The following is a 21,930-nucleotide window of genomic DNA, read 5'->3' on the forward strand; positions in this document are numbered from 1 at the left end:
GCTAATTTTTTCGGTCTGTATCTATCCTCTATCTTCGGCTATTGGATGTCAAACATTTGGTAATTTGGATATGCGGTCTTAGAGTGAAAACACGCTACATTTTTCAGTCTGTATCTATCCTCTATCATCGGCTATTGGATGTCAAACATTTGGTAATTTGGATATACGGTCTTAGAGTGAAAACACGCTACATTTTTCGGTCTGTATCTATCCTCTATCTTCGGCTATTGGATGTGAAACATTTGATAATTTGGATATACGGTCTTAGAGTGAAAACACGCTACATTTTTCGGTCTGTATCTATCCTCTATCTTCGGCTATTGGATGTCAAACATTTGGTAATTTGGATATACATTCTTAGAGTGAAAACACGCTAATTTTTTCGGTCTGTATCTATCCTCTATCTTCGGCTATTGGATGTCAAACATTTGGTAATTTGGATATACGGTCTTAGAGTGAAAACACGCTACATTTTTCGGTCTGTATCTATCCTCTATCTTCGGCTATTGGATGTCAAACATTTGGTAATTTGGATATACATTCTTAGAGTGAAAACACGCTAATTTTTTCGGTCTGTATCTATCCTCTATCTTCGGCTATTGGATGTCAAACATTTGGTAATTTGGATATACGGTCTTAGAGTGAAAACACGCTAATTTTTTCAGTCTGTATCTATCCTCTATCATCGGCTATTGGATGTCAAACATTTGGTAATTTGGATATACGGTCTTAGAGTGAAAACACGCTAATTTTTTCGGTGTGTATCTATCCTCTATCTTCGGCTATTGGATGTCAAACATTTCGTAATTTGGATATACGGTCTTAGAGTGAAAACACGCTAATTTTTTCAGTCTGTATCTATCCTCTATCATCGGCTATTGGATGTCAAACATTTGGTAATTCAGACATATAGTCTTAGAAATGAAACCCACTACATTTTTCCATTGTCTTTTATATGCACCATCCCACAGAAAGCATTGCACATACCATTGCCTTTGATATATCAGTCGTAGTGCACTGGTTGGAACGAGAAGTAGCCCATGGGCCCACTGACGGGAGTCGATCCTAGACCGATCGCGCATCGGGCGAGCGCTTTACCACTGGGCTACGTCCCGCCCCGCAGTGATGACACAGTCTCAGTGTTGTCGTCGTCGTACCCGTCGTCCCAGTTGGACTCGGCAACACCGACAGCACCGTTTACAGAGATAGGTGTACGGACTCTCAATTTTGTAGGGGGAGGGAGGAATCTGCATAACAACATTTAATCATATTAGCATTACTACCAAACAGCTATATAGGGTTGTAAGCGAATCTCTACACATTTTCACACAGATTAAAACTAATTTTGAGAGTAGAAAGATGAAAATACATGGTAAAAAGGTCTCATGTTAGCATATTTTGCCTGTATAATTATTTCCCGAATTTGAGGTTTTGTTCCAGGACATGGGGGGGGGGAGGGGGGGGGGCAGTTGCTCCCCCGCCATCTCGTTCGCTTATGTTTACGCTTATGTTTACAGTGGATCATCGGAACAGGCGTTGTCAGCAGTGGAGACATGTGATCTTTACAGATGAAAGCCGGTTTTGCATTTCCCATGCTGATGGAAGAGTTCGAATATGGCGCAGACGTGGACGTCGTTATGATGGTCAATGTGTAATGGGGTGGTCCAAGGGCGAGAATATGGGCTGTAGTTGGCCTGAATCAAAGACTTGGCCCAGTTGTCTTCCGGAATATTGGTCCTGGAAGGGGTAATGGTGGTGGCGGGATGTAGCACAGTGGTAAAGCGCCCGCTTGATGCGCGGTCGGTCTGGGATCGATCCCCGTCGGTGGGCCTATTGGACTATTTCTCTTTCCAGCCAGTGCACCACGACTGGTATATTAAAGGATGTGGTATGTGCTACCCTGTCTGTGAGATGGTGCATATGAAAGATTCATTGCTACTAATGATATCCCTGTCCCGAGTCAGACCCCCGATCCTATCGGAGGCCGGACTCGGGATAGGCGTGTTCGAAACCCTAGTGGTATATGGACACGTTAAACCAGTTACTAGGCTAAGCTAAGCTACTAATGGAAAAATGTAGCGGGTTTGACATCCAATAACCAATGATTAGTAAATCAATGTGCTATAGTGGCTAAGTTAAACAAAACAAGCAAAGGGTAATGGTGGTACAGCTCAGCGTTACATTGAGCAGGCGCTCAGACCCCATATAGTGCTTCTTCTTTGTTTTTGGAGTCATCCGCAATACACAACCAGCATAATAATGCCAGACCACATACAGCTCGGACTACAGTTCATTTCTTGTCAGTCGAGTAGCGTGGGTTAGAAAGATAAGGTATATTTAGTCTCAAGGAAATTACAAAAAGGGTTATAATTATAAAGAGGACTCATGTTAAATATAAAAATTGTTACATTCCAAAATGTGTCCCAAAACTGCATGCTTTTGGGTGCATTTTTTACAATGTTCATACCCTTACAAACCACACTCAAGCGAGAGTTGGCGGATAGTACGTATATAATTTTATGTAAACTTTGCTCATTAAACCTTACAAAAATACTCATTTGAATAAAGGTTCAGCTATTAAATTTTTCACAAAATCAGCTTGTTTCAAAACTAGCCAAAATGGTCGCGCTCCACTTTTAAAATTTGTCACAAGTGAAAGCCGAGTCTCATTACAGCCAAACAGTTTGCACTTCTGGCGAAAAACCAAATGTATTTGGGTTTTTTGTTTTTTGTTTTTTTAATAACTCCTTGGCTATCACTAACCTTAAGAACGTATTTCATATTACAAATAATTAGCCTTCAAACATGGATCTATGCTATATAGCCTAACAACAATCCAACTCTTTTCGTATACCCAAGAGGATGACACCGGCAGCGCTTGATGACGTCACATCTTTGTCCGGTGGCCGTTTATTACGTAGAATACAGAGGTAAAACTGTATAATATTATTAATAGGTAAGTTTTTTTGTTGTTATTTAAAGTAAGGGGGAGGGGGAGGGGGGAGTATGTAGTAGTGGTTCTCCTATTAGCAGTAGCTAATGGGAATTTCGCTCATTTGGTACAGCGCTGGACTCTGGTGCTGAGAGTCCGTGGTTCGAATCCCCTCAGTGGAAGTAGATTTTTCTGTTACATAAATATGATATGATATTTTTAAGAGCTAAGTAAATATGATATGGGTTTTTTAAGAGATGAGTAAATAAGATATGATATTTTAAAGAGATGAGTAAATATGATATGTGCTAGATGAATGGTGACAGGACCGTGGATTGGACGGACCCGTCTTCTTGTCTTCGTATTAAACCACCTGTCCGCAGGTGCACCAAGGACTGCGTCACCAGTTTTAGAGAAATGTGAATGAAAGTTTGAATATATTGTCTATCTGAAACGAGATTTAGATTTATAGTCTGGGGGTTTTTTTGTTTTTTGTGGGGTTTTTTTGTGTTTTTGGTGTGTGTGTAAATAATTTAAGTTTGGTTTAACGTAAGAAGAAAGGTAAAAGTGTTTTGGAAATAACAATTGTTGTCTACTATTTTGGACAAGAATTTAGAAAACAATCGGTTCAGAAATAAATAATTTGTGGTACATTCCATAGCATGAAAAAAGGCCTTGCCTGTAGATTGGAGACTCCTTTTAGGTTTTACCTAGTTAATATTAGGAGATAGGCTGTCACCTGTTGCAACATATGAAAATCATGTTTTAAAATGAAATCGAGTTTACACACTGCATAAATATAAACTAAAACCATATACTATATGTGACAGTTACTACCAATATATATATATATATATATATATATATATATATATATATATATATATATATATATATATATATATATAAAAATGATAAAAGAAAACAAGTGTACAGTATATATGTATTTTAAAAAACAATTTAAAGAAATAATGATCCTTTTACATGTTTCAATGTTATCTTCAGAAAGGATCTGCTTAATAACTGCTAAATATGACGTCATACATATTATGACGTTACTGTAGTAGAAGGGGATTGATTTAATTACGTCATTGTTGCTTTTATCTAACGAAGAGCATTAAGAAGTGGACAAAACTTTCTAATAAAATACATTTCCTTTGTCTTTCTTTTCATTTCATCATTGGTATCTATGTGATAAAATGGGAAAATGGTGAATTTAATATCTTTTTGTGCCGCACATGTATTTAAATGTGAACTCAAGGGTATGCATCTTGTTTCAGGTTGTTTTATTTGCTGTTTGTGTACGCGTACTCTGGCTCTCAGCTGATTGGTATGACCAATGTATTGTTCTTTGCAACCTTGGCATGTAATTACATAAATAACATTGTTAACGGAACAATCCATATCCCTGTGTACCCAAAATAAACCTTTGTGGTTGAATTCTATATGTGTGCCTTCTAAAATATGTTGCCATGTACCACAGTTACTTCGGCTACACTTTTTGACACTGCATTTATGTTCTACTGTTGTAGATTCAAATCGTGCTTTTGTCAGTATCTGTTTCAAGTTTTTGCTTTGTCTCTTACTATTTATAATTGAAATAGAGTAGTATGGATGACATTTTTTCATTTTGTTTTAAAATGTGCAATTCTGACGAGATCTTTTTATATATATCGGGGTTCTGCGGGTTATGGGTGGATACAAATGCCAGCGGCCTTTTCGCTGAAACGGTTTGTTTTGGTTTTAAAAGATATTTTCTATCTAATACTACCGCCTTTTCGATACTATCTGATATTAGCTGTTTTGGATAACCTCGCGTTTTAAGATACATGTTGAGTTCCCGGAGACGTTGGTCACGTGTTTGTATATTTGACACAATCATACAGATACGCCGTGCTAGGTTATATGGTATACTTCTTCTCGTCTGACTCGGATGACAGGATGAGAAAGAAAGGTACTGTTTGCTATCAGTTGGTTTGTAAAATATATCAGTTTCTATTATGCGTCCACATTTGATTACTAAAGTGTCTAGAAAAGGAATTTTCTTTGCGTCTGTTTCCATAGTAAAGTTTATGTTACTATTCAGTGTGTTAAGTAACTCGTGAAATAATTCCAAACAGTGTTTGGACAAAGGCCACAGTATGAAACTATCATCAAGAAAACGTTTCCAGTTCTTCTTGAAATATAGCTGAAAGTCTGATCCAAATATATTTGTAATTTTAGTTTCTAATATTTGTTCTAGGTAACCTAAAGTCAGTGTAGCATAGCTTGGTATATATATATATATATATATAAAAGCAAAATATAATGGATTTTGGCAGCCATATTTGTAAATGGCGGACATCTTAAAAAAGAATGCATATCCATATTGCCGCTAGCTGAACAACAATATAAAGGCTTACTTGACTGACATTTTATTGACAACAATTCCTGAAAGATGTTGGTTGCAGAAGAAAAGAAATACAAATCAAATAGTTGAGATTTGCACTACGCAAACCCAATCCTCTATTAGACAATAGGCGGTCACCTATTGTTGCTGCAACATTTCAACTCTACACCAGGGCTGGGAATGTTCTAGAGACATCCCCCAAGCAGCCTGAAGTGACAAACCAACTGTGTAGTGAGTGGTGTGCTCAACCATTTCCTCGGCCTCTTTTATAATATATATAAAAGTGTAAAATAAAATGACATTTGTCAGCCATATTGGTAAATTGCGGCCATTTAAAAACAAAATCATATCCTATCGTTTGCTAACTGAAAAACATTATAAAGACTTGCATCACTGACATACTATTAATAACAATAACTGAAGGATATCTGTTGCAGAAGCCGAGAAAATCAAATCAAATCAAATTGTAGATTTTTGCACCTAAGCAGCCACACCCCCTATTAAAAAATAGGCTGTCCTCTATTGTTGCTGCCACAATTCAACTCTACATCAGGGCTAGGCAGGTTCCAGAGACATCCTCCAAGCAGCCTGAAGTGACATACCAACTGTGTAGTGGGTGTTGTGCTCAACAATTTTCTAAGCCTCTTTTCAAACTTGGTTCTCGGACTATTATCATACCGCTTGAAAATCCCCATTTTAATAACACGTTTGCTGTTAGATTTTCTTTTATAAAATTGGTTCGTATAAAAATTACCCAAAGTGGTCTCCCCATTGGCTTAATTTCAAAATTGTCCTAAGTAATTTCTGTCCCGGATTGGGATTGGGACATGCTCGAAGCCTTAATGGTATAGGAGCATGGAAAAGTCTTCACTCACTCCCCCAAAGTGGTCGCACCCTAACAATCTAGTCAGACTTTGGAAGAAGCAACCAACGGAGGGATGGGGGGGGGGGGTGTATCTTTTTAGCGTTTCACCCGAGGATGAATGCACACTCTTTAGAGTTGGGGGAAGATAGCAGTGGCGTAGCGTGGTCTGCCAGCGCCCGGGGCAAGGCGCCCGGGTCAAGGCAAGTATTGCACCCCCTGACCAGTGGACCGTTAGCACTCCCCGAATCCCTTCCACCCAACCCCGGTGGCCCCGGCCACGCTACGCCACTGGAAGACAGTGCCTACATAAAGGCTAGTGCATTACATGTATGAATGTTAAAAGCATAAAACTAACATCAACGAATCAATAACGTGGCAGTGAAAAATGTTTGTGATTGCACGCTATCCATGGTACAGTGTGAACTGCAGGACATACAATATTAAAAAGGCCATATCACTTATTGAACATCCATTTCTCTGACATGCCATTTTGGCTTTGAGTGTAGGATATATACATGGGTGAGTTTTTTGTTCTCGGTTTCATTTATTTCCTTTTATGTACATTGTTTTTCTTTCGCTACTCATTTTAAATGAGTCGATGGTACAAAAAAAAAAAAATAGATGTTCTTAAAATAATATCAATTGTCAATTACATATAAGGAAATGGTTTATTTAACGACGCACTCAGCACATTTTATTTACGGTTATATGGCGTCGGACATATGGTTAAGGACCACACAGATATTGAGGGAGGAAACCCGCTATCGCCACTTCGTGGGGTACTCTTTTCGATTGGCAGCAAGGGATCTTTTATATGCACCATACCATAACCAGGATAGCACATACCACGGCCTTTGATGTACCAGTCGTGGTGCACTGGCTGGAGCGAGAATTGTAGAAGTGAGGATTCACTGGATAAAGTCATGTTTAACTTCACGATGAACAGATGCCGTGAGATAATGCACCCGCACCCGTGTTTTGTTTTAAATATACCGAGAGGCATAAATAACGCAATTTGTATTTCGTTGAATATTTTCTTATAGAAATGTCATATCACATACATTATTAACAGGCACGAGATGGCGGGACGTAGCCCAGTGTTACAGCGCTCGCTCGATGCGCGGTCGCTCTGGGATCAATCCCCTGTCGGTGGGCCCATTGGGCTATTTCTCGTTCTAGCCAGTGCACCACGACTGGTATATCAAAGGCTGTGGTATGTACTACCCTGTCTGTGGGATGGTGCATATAAAAGATCCCTGGCTGCTAATCAAAAAGAGTAGCCCATGAAGTGGCGACAGCGGGTTTCCTCTCTCATTTTCTGTGTGGTCCTTAACCATATGTTTGACGCCATATAACCGTAAATAAAATGTGTTGAGTGCGTCGTTAAATAAAACATTTCTTTTTTTCTCTTTTTTTTGGCGCTCTCGATCTGTCAGCCCTCCCCCATCTCAGTCCCCCCCCCCCCCCCCCCCCCCCAATGTCTACTTGCTTCTGCCGTGCCTGATTAAGCATGCGGACAAATGACAAACCGGTGACAACTATAAGTGATAGGGGATTTTATTCAAATTGGGGGGGGGGGGGGGGGGGGAATTAAATAAAACGCTTTTGAAGCAAAAAAACAAACATAACTTGGTGTTTATTGAAACAAAACAGCAATGCATATTAAAATCGATTTGCCTGCACTCGACTCCCTATAAAGACAACGGGGTTTGTTTGTTTGTTTTGTTTGTTTGTTTTTTGTTTGTTTGGTTGGTTGTTTTTCCCCTCAATATGAACTGAAATAGAATTTACTTCGTCTGGAAAGTTGGTTGAATGTTATGGAATTGATGGAACGCTGAGCGTTATGGCTAAAAACATCACGTCATTCCGGGCTAGATTAGATGCAAGCGAGATTAGACCCTGTGTTCAATAAAAAAAATTTTTATTGCACGATCAGAATTGTCTTTATTACTATAGTAACATTAAATGGGTATGTAATAAATAACATAGCAAAACAACTGCTATGTGGTTCTGGCTATTTATTGCACTCACATATACTATAGTGCGCAAGATTTATACCACTTGAACGCTACGCGGTCTCGTGGTATAATATTTTTGCGCACTATAAACTCGTGCAATAAATAAAAGTTAAAGTTTGTTTTGTTTAAGGACACCACTAGAGCACATCGATTTATTAATCATCGGCTATTGGATGCTAAACATTTGGTAATTTTAACATATAGTCTTAAAGAGGAAACCCGCTAGCTCAAGATATGTTTTTTCATCTACTGACGTTTGTTTGATCAATGTTATCCTGACATATATACTTAACAAACTTAATTATATTGTCAACGTTTTCTTTAAATATGGTGAAAACAAATACGTGTACACATTTTCCCATTGGAAGGCATTGTGGCATAACGAACAGGGGCGGATTTAGACCTTGGGGGGCCCGGGGCACTTCAGGTTCGGGGGCCCCTCAACATAGAAATTAAATTACATGACAAATAAAAAACTTGAACTAATTTTATAAAGAAAGTCCTTAGTCGGGGGGGGGGGGGGGGCTGTCTCTGGCAAGGGGGACCAGAGCAATTACCCCTTATAAATCCGGAACTGATAGCGAAGAACTTAACAATTAAAACGATAATTTAGATTGAATAAAATGACAAGTGGCGCTACGAACCAAAACATAACACATCCTGGCCGAATTCGCACTTCGGTCGTTTTCGGGGCGGGACGTAGCCTAGTGGTAAAGCGCTCGCTTGATACGCGGTCGATCTAGGATCGATCCCCGTCGGTGGCATCATTAGGCTATTTCTCGTTCCAGTCAGTGTTCCACAACTGGTGTACTAAAGGCCGTGGTAACAGCGGGTTTCCTCTCTCTATATCTGCATGGTCCTTAAAGGGACATTCCTGAGTTTGCTGCAATTTTCAAGATGTTATCGAATAACAGAGACTTTTTATTGATTGTAATTAAATATCAAATATATGTATCTGCATAAAATATTAGTGGCTGTATATTAAACGTGTTCCTGGTCGTTCTAATATTTGTACTAGGTTAAGTTTCATTTTATTTCCTAAAAAAATTCAAAAATTCGTACGTACGAAATTATTTGAAGACAAAATCCAGTTTGGGTTTCTTACAAATATTAAGATGACCAGAAACACATTGAATATACAGACACTGATATTCTAAACAAGAAAATATATTTAATATGTAAGTTTAATCGTAGAAATATTTTATTAGTAGGAAACATCTTACAATGCAGCAAACTCAGGAATGTGCCTTTAACCATATGTCTGACGCCATATAACCGTAAATAAAATGTGCTGAGTGCGTCGCTAAATAAAACATTTCCTTCCTTCCTTTGGTAGTTTCGTAAATGCACGAACAGCCCACCTTGTGCGGGATTATTGCATGTATCATGGGTCCGATTGTACTGTTTACTGGCGCTTAATTAATTTTGTTGAGTATATCAGCTTGGTATATACCGCACACACCCATAATATAGTAGGCACATGTGGGTCAAGTACATGCATTTTCATCAAGTTTAATTCTTCTAATTTCACTGTATTTATGGGATAATTGTCATTTCTTTTTCAGATGCATAGACAAAAGGTTGGATGTATAAATAGAACAGAGAAATATAATATAACCTAAACCATGCCGAAGCACAAGGTATGTTTGTAGACAATATCATATGTATTCGGCGTAAAACATTTAAAACATTTGCAAATTTCTATATTCTCAGCTTAGTTTTGGTTTTACGGGTTGTTTTATAATTTTAGCAGAAGTGACCAAAATTTGACAGGCCCAGATTTCAAAATAAGAACACAATACAGTGACTGTATGGTACCGACTTGTAAAATTGATGTCAAGTGTCATTCTTATCTGAAGGTATGGTTAAATTGAAGGGCCTCCACAAAATATTGGACTAGGGTACTCGAGGGTCAAACTCGATCCGGACCCGAGTACCCGACACTTACACTAGATGATTACGAGACTAAGGAATAAAGGAAAATAGCATTATTCATATTAATTCCAGCGCTGAACATGGATGCCAAATCATGCCATTGTATTGCATTTACAAACCGGTTGATACGTTCAGTATTTTAACTGTCAGATTGAAAAAAAAATAAAAAAAATAGCGCATGACCATATAATTGTTGTGATAGTTACTTCTGAAGTTATTGTCCTACATTGTCTCACTTGTACGGGTGGTACTCGAGTTCTGTGAACGGACTGGAGTCTTGCTAGACTCGGCCCGTGCTCGAGTAGTCGTGGAGACTAGCACTTGTACGGGTGGTACTCGAGTCCTGTGAACGGTCTGGAGTCTTGCTAGACTCGGCCCGTGCTCGAGTAGTCGTGGAGACTAGCACTTGTACGGGTGGTACTCGAGTCCTGTGAACGGTCTGGAGTCTTGCTAGACTCGGCCCGTGCTCGAGTAGTCGTGGAGACTAGCACTTGTACGGGTACTCGAGTCCTGTGAACGGACTGGAGTCTTGCTAGACTCGGCCCGTGCTGAGTAGTCGTGGAGACTAGCACTTGTACGGGTGGTACTCGAGTCCTGTGAACGGACTGGAGTCTTGCTAGACTCGGCCCGTGCTCGAGTAGTCGTGGAGACTAGCACTTGTACGGGTACTCGAGTCCTGTGAACGGACTGGAGTCTTGCTAGACTCGGCCCGTGCTCGAGTAGTCGTGGAGACTAGCACTTGTACGGGTACTCGAGTTCTGTGAACGGACTGGAGTCTTGCTAGACTCGGCCCGTGCTCGAGTAGTCGTGGAGACTAGCACTTGTACGGGTACTCGAGTCCTGTGAACGGACTGGAGTCTTGCTAGACTCGGCCCGTGCTCGAGTAGTCGTGGAGACTAGCACTTGTACGGGTACTCGAGTCCTGTGAACGGTCTGGAGTCTTGCTAGACTCGGCCCGTGCTCGAGTACTCGAGTACACGGGGAGACGTTATTAAATGTACAGTTATTAAATGCATATTTATACAAGATCATCTAATGCTTATTTCAATATATTATATCCCCAATACAAGCTAATGGCTCAGATTTTCTATGCTATCTTAGCGCTAGGATATCGTAAAACAGACGTTTTTACGATATCGTAGCGCTATAAAATAACTCCAAAAATCAGTAGACTGTGATCTTATCTGCAAGTGCATAACTTCGTCATAATACCTTTACTCTGAATGCAACAGCATTTTCACGGTTGTGACATCGAACACATGTTTAAGGGAGTCTTTGATCATACCACTACGAGCCCGGGAACTTTCTGAACCCTTTTCGTCTTGCCTCCAGTTCGACGCCTGGTCTGCTCCTGGGCTAGGTTCTACCATTCTCTGTGCAATGCTTGTTCCAGTTACTGTAGGTTGGCTGCAGATGGATCCAGCTTCTGTATCCCTAGAATGTCCCAGATGTCTTTCAGTGGGTTCACAGTCCAACTCACTGCAGGCCAATTGATGGTCGTGATGGCGTTCTGCTGGTATATCAAAGGTCGTGGTATGTGCTATCCTGTCTGTGGAATGATGCATATAAAAGATCCTTTGCTACTAATGGAAAAATGTAGCGAATTTCCTTTCTAAGATTTTACGTCAAAATTACCAAATCTTTGACATCCATTAGCTGATGATTAAGAAATCAATGTGCTCTAGTGGTGTCTTTAAGACAAAAACTTTAACCGTCCAGGATTTTGCAAGTGAGAACCACTAACATTCCAATCTTAGCCATGGGTATCTGTTCAGTGTCCATGTCTTTACCAAACTGATTTTAATTTACCAATTACATTCGCAGTCGTGCGACAGTGATTAGCTTCTTCTTAGGGTACTTATATTTTTGTAGCTGTATATCAATAGTTCCTGGGGTTTTCTTTACAGATTGAATCCAAAGTTGGATCGCTAGACAATGCAAAGCACGTTGCAGGTGGAGGTCAAACGAAGGTAACTCTGCAGCTTTACTTCACTGGACATATAGATCGGACTTTAAAACTTTTTGACCTTTGTTCAAAAGTTTATGTCGAAATTACTTTCTTTTTTTAACATTATTAAATAGTCCGATCCTCTCTTCTTTCTTTTATTTATTTTTTGGGCTGTCCTTCTAAAATGCTCCAAATTATATAAATATTCGACCGAGCAGTCAATTCTTTTTATTTCTGGCTTGTAACTTTTTTTTTTTTTCTTTTTTTTTAAATTCTTATTAACTTTTTTACTAATTGCTATTTTCAAAATTCTGAGCATTTTCAACTCTACACACACACACACACACACACACACACACACACACACACCCTCTCCATCCCGAGTCAGGCCACCGATCTTATCTAATTTCTTATTGACCACCCGATGTAATCTAGCGACCAAATTTAATAGTTTAATTTTCTTTATTAATTATATTAGAGATGCGCATCAAAATTTTAAAGGCCCACTATTTAATTTTTGGATGTAAATTTCAAAATTGTCCGCTAATTTGTCTTCTGTCCCGGGACAAGCCCCTGGCTATCCAGAGACAGGCCCCGGGACGGACATGCTCGAAACTCTAGTGGTATATGAGCATGTAAAAATTATTCGCACTCGCACTTTACTTTTCATCCACACCTTTTTACCACAACTGTTCTCACTGTGCACTAGTCTGGTAATGTTATGGCTGTGGTGCACCCAGTAGAGACAGTATTTCAAAGTCTGCGGTATGTGCTATCCTGTCTGTGGGGCGGTGCATATGAAAACATCAACCTCAGGATGAAAATCCAAAACATACTTTCTAATTGTTGTTTAGGGGCGGGACGTAGCCCAGTGGTAAAAAGGTCGCTTGATGCGCGGTCGGTTTGGGATCGATCCCCGTCGGTGGGCCCATCGGGCTATTTCTCGCTCTAGCCAGTGCACCACGACTGGTACATCAAAGGTATGTGCTATCCTGTCTATGGGGTGGTGCATATAAAAGATCCCTTGCTGCTAATCGAAAAGAGTAGCGCATCAAGTGGCGACAGCGGGTTTCCTCCCTCAATATCTGTGTGGTCTTTAACTATATGTCCGACACCATATAACCGTAAATAAAATATGTTGAGTGCGTCGTTAAATACATTTCCTCTTTTTTTTATTTTATTTTTTTAAATTGTGGTTTATTGTTATTTTGCAAGGCCAAAGGCCCCAGATAACTAAACCGTACTGCATAATTCATATATGTAACCTGTTACCCACTATTTCAGCTACTTAACATTAGCTTGAGTGGTCGGAGAAAATGCTACACTGCAACAACTATAGTTCTATCAACATACATAATAAGAACTATATATTAGCAGTTAAACCAAATTAGTACTGTTAAACAATATACTAAATGTCTTCAAAACTGTATCAACAGCTTTTCTTTTCTTTTCTTTTCTTTTCTTCTCTTCTCTTTTTTTTTATAATACAGCCATATTGTGCATTTTTCAGGAATGGTGGTACATACATGTATGTCACGTGTGTTACTTTTACAACAAAAAGGGGTTTTTTAACGCACAAAGCTGATACAATTTGGTTCCAAGCTGGATTCTATGTTAGAATTTAATGAAGTTTTCTTGCACACGAGATGAATTAAAAAAAAGTGATTAACCCTTTCCCATAAACCATGGTAACACACGTGACATCCACGGTAACACACGTGACATAACTGGTAACACACGTAACATCCTGGACCGTAAAATGCACGCCCTGGTAGCATGGCTAGTTCCTCTTATTGTAACTATATGTCTGGGGCCCATTTTACTAAACATCTGAAGTTTACGTCTGCTACTAGCAGTTATATCGGTCGTGCGTTTACACGTGTTTGGCAGAGTTGAAAATGGGCAGAATTTTGAAAATAGCAATTAGTAAAAAAAGTTAATAGAATTTAAAAAAAAAAAAAAAAAGAAGTTACAAGCCAAAAATAAAAAGAATTGACTGCTCGGTCGATTATTTATATAATTTGGAGCATTTTAGAAGGACAGTCCAAAAATAAATAAGAGAAAGAAGAGAGGATCGGACTATTTAATAATACTTAAAAAAAAAGAAAGTCATTTCGACATAAACTTTTGAACGAAGGTCTAAAAGTTTAAAGTCCGATCTATATGTCCACGTGAGTGGCCTCGTTAAGGCCGTTAGGGTGCACAGCTTGTAGGGACGAGATGGGTTGCATCTCGTCAAGAAAACCCCTAGATTGACAGTCAATAGACGTTGAAGGTGTAGTGCTGTGCTGAAATACAGATCTTGAGAAGCCGGATCCGTCTGAACGAGAGAGAGAATCAGACTAGGGTATAGTCCAGTCATCATAGGTTGGTATAGTGGTGCGGACGGGCCCGTCTCCGGAGGATACGAGATGGTATCACAATAAAACAAAGTAAAGTCTAGAAAAGAGTAAGAGGGGCCGATCCCGCTTCCTATTTCTTCTTAGAGTGGGGCGGTCAATCTTCCAGTGCTGCTAGGATAGGCTCGGACATGTAGAGACTAAACGCGAACAACCGTGGCGTTCTGCAGAATGGCCGTCATACGAGTCACGAAAAAAGAAAGTCAACATAGTCAGACGGAGAAACGACGTGGAGGCAAGGAATCTCGCTAAAAAAAAATCCAACCTGGTGGTGCAGACTGTCGAAACGAGAAGCGTTCCAGCGTTCAATCAGTTCCAATGGCCGCATACATCCCAGTAGAAAATTTCACCTCGCTGATAAAAACAACAAAAGTGAAGGATCCCTAAGTCGAGCCGCGAAAGCACGTGCAGTGTGCACAAACACGTCTTACCGCGACGAGCTCCAGACTGGGAATGTCAATGGCTGCAGTTAATTTCCCTTGATGAATTCTTGCTGGTAAGGTTTTTAGAAAAAACAAATCTAAAAGGAAATTTGTTGGCAGAAGTCACCACACTTATATGGTTGAATATGTTGAAGTTCAAAATACAGCCGATATGTTGAAGTTCAAAATACAGCCAATATCATGAAGTTCAAAATACAGCCAATATGATGAAGTTCAAAATACAGCCGATATGACGAAGTTCAAAATACAGCCAATATGATGAAGTTCAAAATACAGCCGATATGATGAAGTTCAAAATAAAGCCGATATGTTGAAGTTCAAAATAGAGCCGATATGTTGAAGTTCAAAATACAGCCAATATGTTGAAGTTTAAAATACAGCCAATATTTTGAAGTTCAAAATACAGCCGATATGTTGAAGTTCAAAATACAGCCGATATGATGAAGTTCAAAATACAGCCGATATGATGAAGTTCAAAATGCAGCCGATATGTTGAAGTTCAAAATACAGCCAATATGTTGAAGTTCAAAATACAGCCGATATTTTGAAGTTCAAAATACAGCCGATATGTTGAAGTTTAAAATACAGCCGATATTTTGAAGTTCAAAATACAGCCGATATGATGAAGTTCAAAATAGAGCCGATATGATGAAGTTCAAAATACAGCCGATATGATGAAGTTCAAAATACAGCCGATGTGTTGAAGTTCAAAATACAGCCGATATGACGAAGTTCAAAATACAGCCGATCTGACGAAGTTCAAAATACAGCCGATATGTTGAAGTTCAAAATACAGCCGATATGTTGAAGTTCAAAATACAGCCGATATGATGAAGTTCAAAATACAGCCGATATGTTGAAGTTCAAAATACAGCCAATATTTTGAAGTTCAAAATACAGCCGATATGATGAAGTTCAAAATACAGCCAATATGTTGAAGTTTAAAATACAGCCGATATGTTGAAGTTTAAAATACAGCCAATATGTTGAAGTTTAAAATACAGCCGATATGTTGAAGTTCAAAATACAGCCATATGTTGAAGTTCAAAATACAGCCGATAAGTTTAACTACAGTGGTTCTGTATACAGTTTAAAATTATTGGATGTCGAACATTTGATAATTTTGAGATCGTGTTAAGAGAGGAAACCTGCTATATTTTTTATTAGTAGCATATATAGTAGTGACATGTGAAAAACTTTAAGCTTTCTATCATGGGCGTTGAGAAACACTGTTCTCTCAGCCCATCCCCTTGAAACAATCTTTGAACCATCTCTGAAAAAGATGTTTTAAAACGTTCTATTTTAGATTCAAACTCAGAAAGTTGAGTGGCATGCAGATTCGAAGATTGGATCTAAAGACAATGCCGACCATCAGCCTGGTGGAGGGACAACAAAGGTCAGTTAGTTTGTTTCTTTTGTTTAACGACACCACTAGAGCACATTGATTTATTAATCATCAGCTATTGGGTGTCGAACATTTGATCATTTTGACATAGAATCTTAAAGAGAAAACCTGCTAAAAAATTCTTAAGTAGCATATATATATAGTAGCCATATGTGAAAAACACTTTTAAGCTTTCTATTATGGGCTTTCAGGAACACTCTTCTCTCAGCCCATCTCCTTGAAACAATCTTTGGACCATCTCTGAAAAGGATTTTTTTAAATGTTCTATTTTAGATTCAAACTCAGAAAGTTGAGTGGCATGCAGAGTCAAAGATTGGGTCTAAAGACAATGCTGACCACAAGGCTGGCGGAGGCACATCAAAGGTCAGTTAGTTTGTTTGTTTTGTTTAACCACACCACTAGAGAGGAAACCCGCTACATGTTTTCATTAGTAGCAAGAGATCTTTTATACACAGCATCCCACAGACAGGATAACACATACCACAGCCTTTGATATACCAGCTGTGGTGCACTGGCTTGAACGAGGAATAGCCCAATGGACCCATCGACGGGATTCAATCCTAGACTGACGATGCGTCAAGCAAGCGCTTTACCACTGGGCTACGTCACACACACCCTGGTTGTGTATACGTTTGTGGAGACATTTAAAGATACAGCCACTGTGACATATTTTTACTGTTAGAGCCGTTTTTCATCATTCAAATAAGACACTACTTAGGTTTTAGTGTTTAGATTAGGCCTATCCATGTTTATGCACCCAAAGTGCTTCTGCATGGTCATCCTGGTGTTTAGAGTATCCACGTCTGTACACCCAAAGTGCTTCTGCATGGTCATCCTGGTGTTTAGAGTATCCATGTTTGTGCACCCAAAGTGCTTCTGCATGGTCATCTTGGTGTTTCCCAGATTCTTGTTTCACTCTATTGTAACTTTATCGAAATGTGTTTGTAGACCATGCAACCACACTTACAAAATGTAGTGTACTTCGTTTTCAAGGCTGAATACTACAGAGTTTGCGACTTTAATTCAAAATTGTATATTTTAGTAGACCTTGCATGCATGCAGTTAATAATAATAATAGTTATCATCATACAACATCATCCATTATTTTATTTGTTGTTGTTATTAATGCTCTTATTATTATTAATATGTGTATTATTATTATTATTATTATTAAGCTATTATTATTATTATTATTATTATTATTATCAGGGCTTCTAGAATATTTATAAAATCCACTAGTCATGGGATCAGTGATTTTAAAAATTTACTAGCAACGATTCACTATAGCTCTACTTTACTTTAAGTTCAATACAATGTTACTAAATAATAGTAATAATCAGATATGTCACTTACAGAGGGAGATAGAGATTAAAAATACTAACATTTGGGGGTTGGGACAGGATATTCATATTTACAAACTAGACTTAACAACATTTGACCATTTTTATTTCACTAGCCGTCAGGCATGGCAATAGTAGTTATTTACTAGCTAGCCCAACATTGAATATCACTAGCCATGAGAGTGGGGCTACCATTATCTAGAAGCTCTGTTATTATTATTATTATTATTATTATATGTATTATTATTATTATTATTATTATTATTATTATTATTATTATTATATGTATTATTATTATTTGTTGTTGTTGTTGTTGTTGTTAGATTCCAACACAGCATTTAGATTGGCATGCAGAATCAAAGATTGGATCGACAGATAACATAACGCATGTCGCTGGAGGTGGAACTTCCAAGGTGAGTTATGCTAGGTTCAGACTGTCAACTGTCATGATGAAGTTGGCTAACTCGACGGTTGCTTTGTAATTTCCACTCAGGTTAAAAACTAATCGGTCGTATACGACGAGAATTGAGTTGTAAGAGCGCTCTGACTGGACAGTTGTAGAAGTCGTGACAGCAGAAAGTTGGCCAACAGAGGTTTCGATGTGAATTTCTGTTTCATACCTATTTAAAGGCATATTAATTTTCTGTCACAGATTTACATGTAAGGGTCTCTGAAAATGTTAAAGGTCCAATGTCAAAGTTGAAACTACAATATCAACCCCTGCAATTAACAAAATGTCTACGGCAAATAATAACGGTGCAGTTACTGTTTCAATCTGATTAAAATTAGCTCTACTTGGTATACCAGTAGATCTAACAGCATTGCGTGGACTCCCATGTCCAGGTGGCATTTCATCTATAAATAACAATATAAATATCGACCAATTACACTTCGCCTTTTATAGTGTTATTCGGGAGCATACAAATTCTAAAAATATCTGGAGAGACTATTTATGCAATAGGCTAACTTGTTGGTCAATTTCAACATTGAAAAAACAGGGGGAAATGTGCAGTAATAAACTCTGGATTGTATACTAGTATAAACAAGTTTCGTCTTGAAACTAATTTTATATAAAATTTTATATTGCAATTAGTTTCCGGCATACTACGTAATTTACCCGAATCATTTCGAATACCCTCGGCATAATCCCGAATGTTTTCAAATTCTTTTCAAATCACTGGCATGATTTTGCAAGTAAGGTTTCGATTGGTCGAATGAAAGCTCAACTGGACATGAGTTTCAACAGGCTGCTATTAGATACACATGTAATAGTGGAGCTAATTTTAATTAGATTGTTACTGTTTTAATATTTCTCTTTTCAGTTCACAAAGTATATCTTATGTTTTACAATAAGAAAAAAATATCTCTCGAAAAATATAGTCCACAGCAAAAGAAATTCCGCAGAGAACTAATAACTTCGCGGCAATCTCCACGGCATTGCCGATTGCCACGGGCAGCGGTTGAATATTTTGTTATTTTTACATTTATTTGTAATAAATAACTACACATTAATTGATTCCATGCATAATCATTCATAATTAACTCAGGAATAATAATTTTTAAAAGTCTTGTGCTGGAAGACAAGAGGGATTTCTCAAGTGATTAGTGGCTAAATATGGCATGGTCGCCATCTTTATTTCTTTGTCAGTTGTCTGCAAATAATTATGGGAAAAAACTTAGTGTGTTGAATGTGTACGCATTAAACAGTGACGCCACTAGTTAATGCGTGTGACACACTCACAAGATTCCCCCTAAAATACATGTTTTTCTACTAGTAAATGGAATTATTTGGTTGTAATTTTTTTTATAGGCAAATAGCTGAAGGTATAAATTATTATTTTATGTTTTAAAGCAAAAATTCAAAAAACAATTTGCAGGAACCGCCATTATTGCAAGTTTGACATAGCACCTTTAAGGCACTTTTTTGTTGCCATATGTGAAAAACACGTTTAAGCTTTCTATCATGGGCTTTCAGGAACACTGTTCATTGAACCCATCTCCTTGAAACAATCTTTGGAACATTTCTGAAAAAGATGTTTTAAAATGTTCTATTTTAGATTCCAACTCAGAAAGTTGAGTGGCATGCAGAGTCAAAGATTGGGTCTAAAGACAACGCTGACCACAAGGCTGGTGGAGGCACAACAAAGGTCAGTTAGATTGTTTCTTTTGTTTAACGACACCACTAGAGCACATTGATTTATTATTCATCAGCTATTGGATGTCAAACTTTTGATAATTTTGACATAGAATCTTAGAGAGGAAACCTGCTACATTTTTTCATTAGTAGAATATATACATGTATGGTAGCCATATGTGAAAAACACGTTTAAGCTTTCTATCATGGGCTTTCAGGAACGCTCTTCTCTGAGCCCACCCCCTTGAAACAATCTTTGAACCATCTCTGAAAAAAAATGTTTTAAAATGTTCTATTTTAGATTCAAACTCAGAAAGTTGAGTGGCATGCAGAGTCAAAGATTGGGTCTAAAGACAATGCCGACCATCAGGCTGGTGGAGGGACAACAAAGGTCAGTTAGTTTGTTTGTTTTGTTTAACGACACGACTAGAGCACATTGATATATTAATTATCGGCTATTGGATGTAGAACATTTGATAATTGTGACATAGAATCTTAGAGAGGAAACCTGCTACAATATTTCATTAGTAGAATATATATAGTAGCCATATGTGAAAAACACTTTTAAGCTTTCTATCATGGGCTTTCAGGAACACTCTTCTCTGAGCCCACCCCCCTTGAAACAATCTTTGAACCATCTCTGAAAAAGATGTTTTAAAATGTTCTATTTTAGATTCAAACTCAGAAAGTTGAGTGGCATGCAGAGTCAAAGATTGGATCTAAAGACAATGCCGACCACAAGCTGGCGGAGGGACAACAAAGGTCAGTTACTAATAGTAGTAGTAATAGTAGCAGTAGTGGTGGTAGTAGTAGTAGTAATAGTAATAGTAATAGTAGTGGTAGTAGTAATAGTAGTAGTAATAGTAGTAGTAGTAATAGTAGTAGTAATAGTAGTAGTAGTGGTAGTAGTAGTAATAGTAGTAGTAGTGGTAGTACCGTAGTAATACTAGTAGTAGTGGTAGTAGTAGTAGTAGTAGCAATTATAGTACATTGTAGAAGTAGTGGTGGTAGTAGTAGTAATAGTAGTAGTAGTGGTAGTAGTGGCAGTAGTAGTAGTTGTAGTAGTAGTAGCGGTAGTAGTGGTAGCAGTAATAATAGTAGTGGTTGTAATAGTGGTGTTATTATTATTGTTACTGTTGTAACAAATTATTATTATTAATATTGTCATTTTGCTATTGTTGTTATTAGGGGGCGAAACGTAGCCCAGTGGTACAGCGCTCGCTCGATGCGCGGTCGGTGTGGGATCGATCCCCGTCGGTGGGCTCATTGGGCTATTTCTCGTTCCAGCCAGTGCGACACGACTGGCATATCAAAGGCCGTGGTATGTGCTATCCTGTCTGTGGGATGGCGCATATAAAAGATCCCTTGCTGCTAATCGAAAAGAGTAGCCCATGAAGTGGCGACAGCGGGTTTCCTCTCTCAATATTTGTGTGGTCCTTAACCATATGTCTGACGCCATATAACCGTAAATAAAATGTGTTGAGTGCGTCGTTAAATAAAACATTTCTTTCTTTTTGTTGTTATGATGTAGATTCCTACTCAGAAGTTGGACTGGCAGGCCGAGTCTAAGATTGGATCTACAGATAACATAACTCACGTGGCCGGCGGAGGGAAAACGAAGGTAATTTGAAAGCTAATGGGGACGTTACTGTTCACTCTCCATTTCTTGCCCCCTGCACTCAGTTAGCCAGGTTTTGAATGGGCTACATTATATCATAAAGTCGGCTTTCTATCAGTACGATTTCACGCACGTTTTATCGTGTGCGTTTCCACGCATGAAACATGTGTTTTTCCATATCTGCATTTTCGCAAGCGGAATACTATACAAAATTGGATGTTGTCAAAGTGTACTTTTAGGTCAAAAGTAAATACTACCCCATGATTTCACATGTTATGTGTTTTCCTGTTTGTGGGAAAGTGCATATAAAAGATCCCTTGCTGCATTAGAAAACAATGTAGCGGGTTTCCTCTGAAGAATACAAGTCACAATTACCAAATGTTTGACATCCAATAGTCGATGATTAATAAATCAATGTGCTCTTGTGGTGTTGTTAAACAAAACAGACTTTTAATACCTTTTCCATATATGTGATTTCTGGTGCAGGCATTCAGCGCGCTGTGG

The 21,930-nt window shown here is 38.4% G+C and overlaps 1 protein-coding gene across 3 annotated transcripts; it reads left to right on the forward strand.

Annotated features, from left to right (window-relative positions):
* The first annotated feature begins 2,905 nt into the window (after positions 1–2,905).
* LOC121385508 (microtubule-associated protein tau-like) lies at positions 2,906–21,429 on the forward strand. 3 transcript variants are annotated; one of them, XM_041516209.1, is made up of 10 exons: positions 2,906–2,956; positions 9,770–9,844; positions 12,047–12,109; positions 16,236–16,325; positions 16,608–16,697; positions 17,998–18,087; positions 19,732–19,821; positions 20,110–20,199; positions 20,482–20,570; positions 21,340–21,429. In XM_041516209.1, exons 2-10 carry the CDS (start codon positions 9,830–9,832, stop codon positions 21,398–21,400), a joined length of 678 nt encoding a protein of 225 aa, XP_041372143.1. In that variant the 5' UTR covers positions 2,906–2,956; positions 9,770–9,829; the 3' UTR covers positions 21,401–21,429. The 3 variants fall into 3 exon arrangements, with proteins under 3 accessions (XP_041372143.1, XP_041372145.1, XP_041372144.1); XM_041516211.1 differs by lacking the exon at positions 20,110–20,199; XM_041516210.1 differs by lacking the exon at positions 16,608–16,697.
* The last annotated feature ends 501 nt before the right edge of the window (positions 21,430–21,930 follow it).

Source organism: Gigantopelta aegis, chromosome 11, assembly GCF_016097555.1.
Source record: "Gigantopelta aegis isolate Gae_Host chromosome 11, Gae_host_genome, whole genome shotgun sequence".
Lineage (NCBI taxonomy): Eukaryota > Metazoa > Mollusca > Gastropoda > Neomphalida > Peltospiridae > Gigantopelta > Gigantopelta aegis.

Excerpts from the sequence above, each read along its gene's own strand:
- LOC121385508 (XM_041516209.1), top strand. Across the intron at positions 12,110-16,235 it reads CAGGTGGAGGTCAAACGAAG|ATTCAAACTCAGAAAGTTGA; the intron begins GTAACTCTGCAG and ends GTTCTATTTTAG. Across the intron at positions 18,088-19,731 it reads CTGGAGGTGGAACTTCCAAG|ATTCCAACTCAGAAAGTTGA; the intron begins GTGAGTTATGCT and ends GTTCTATTTTAG.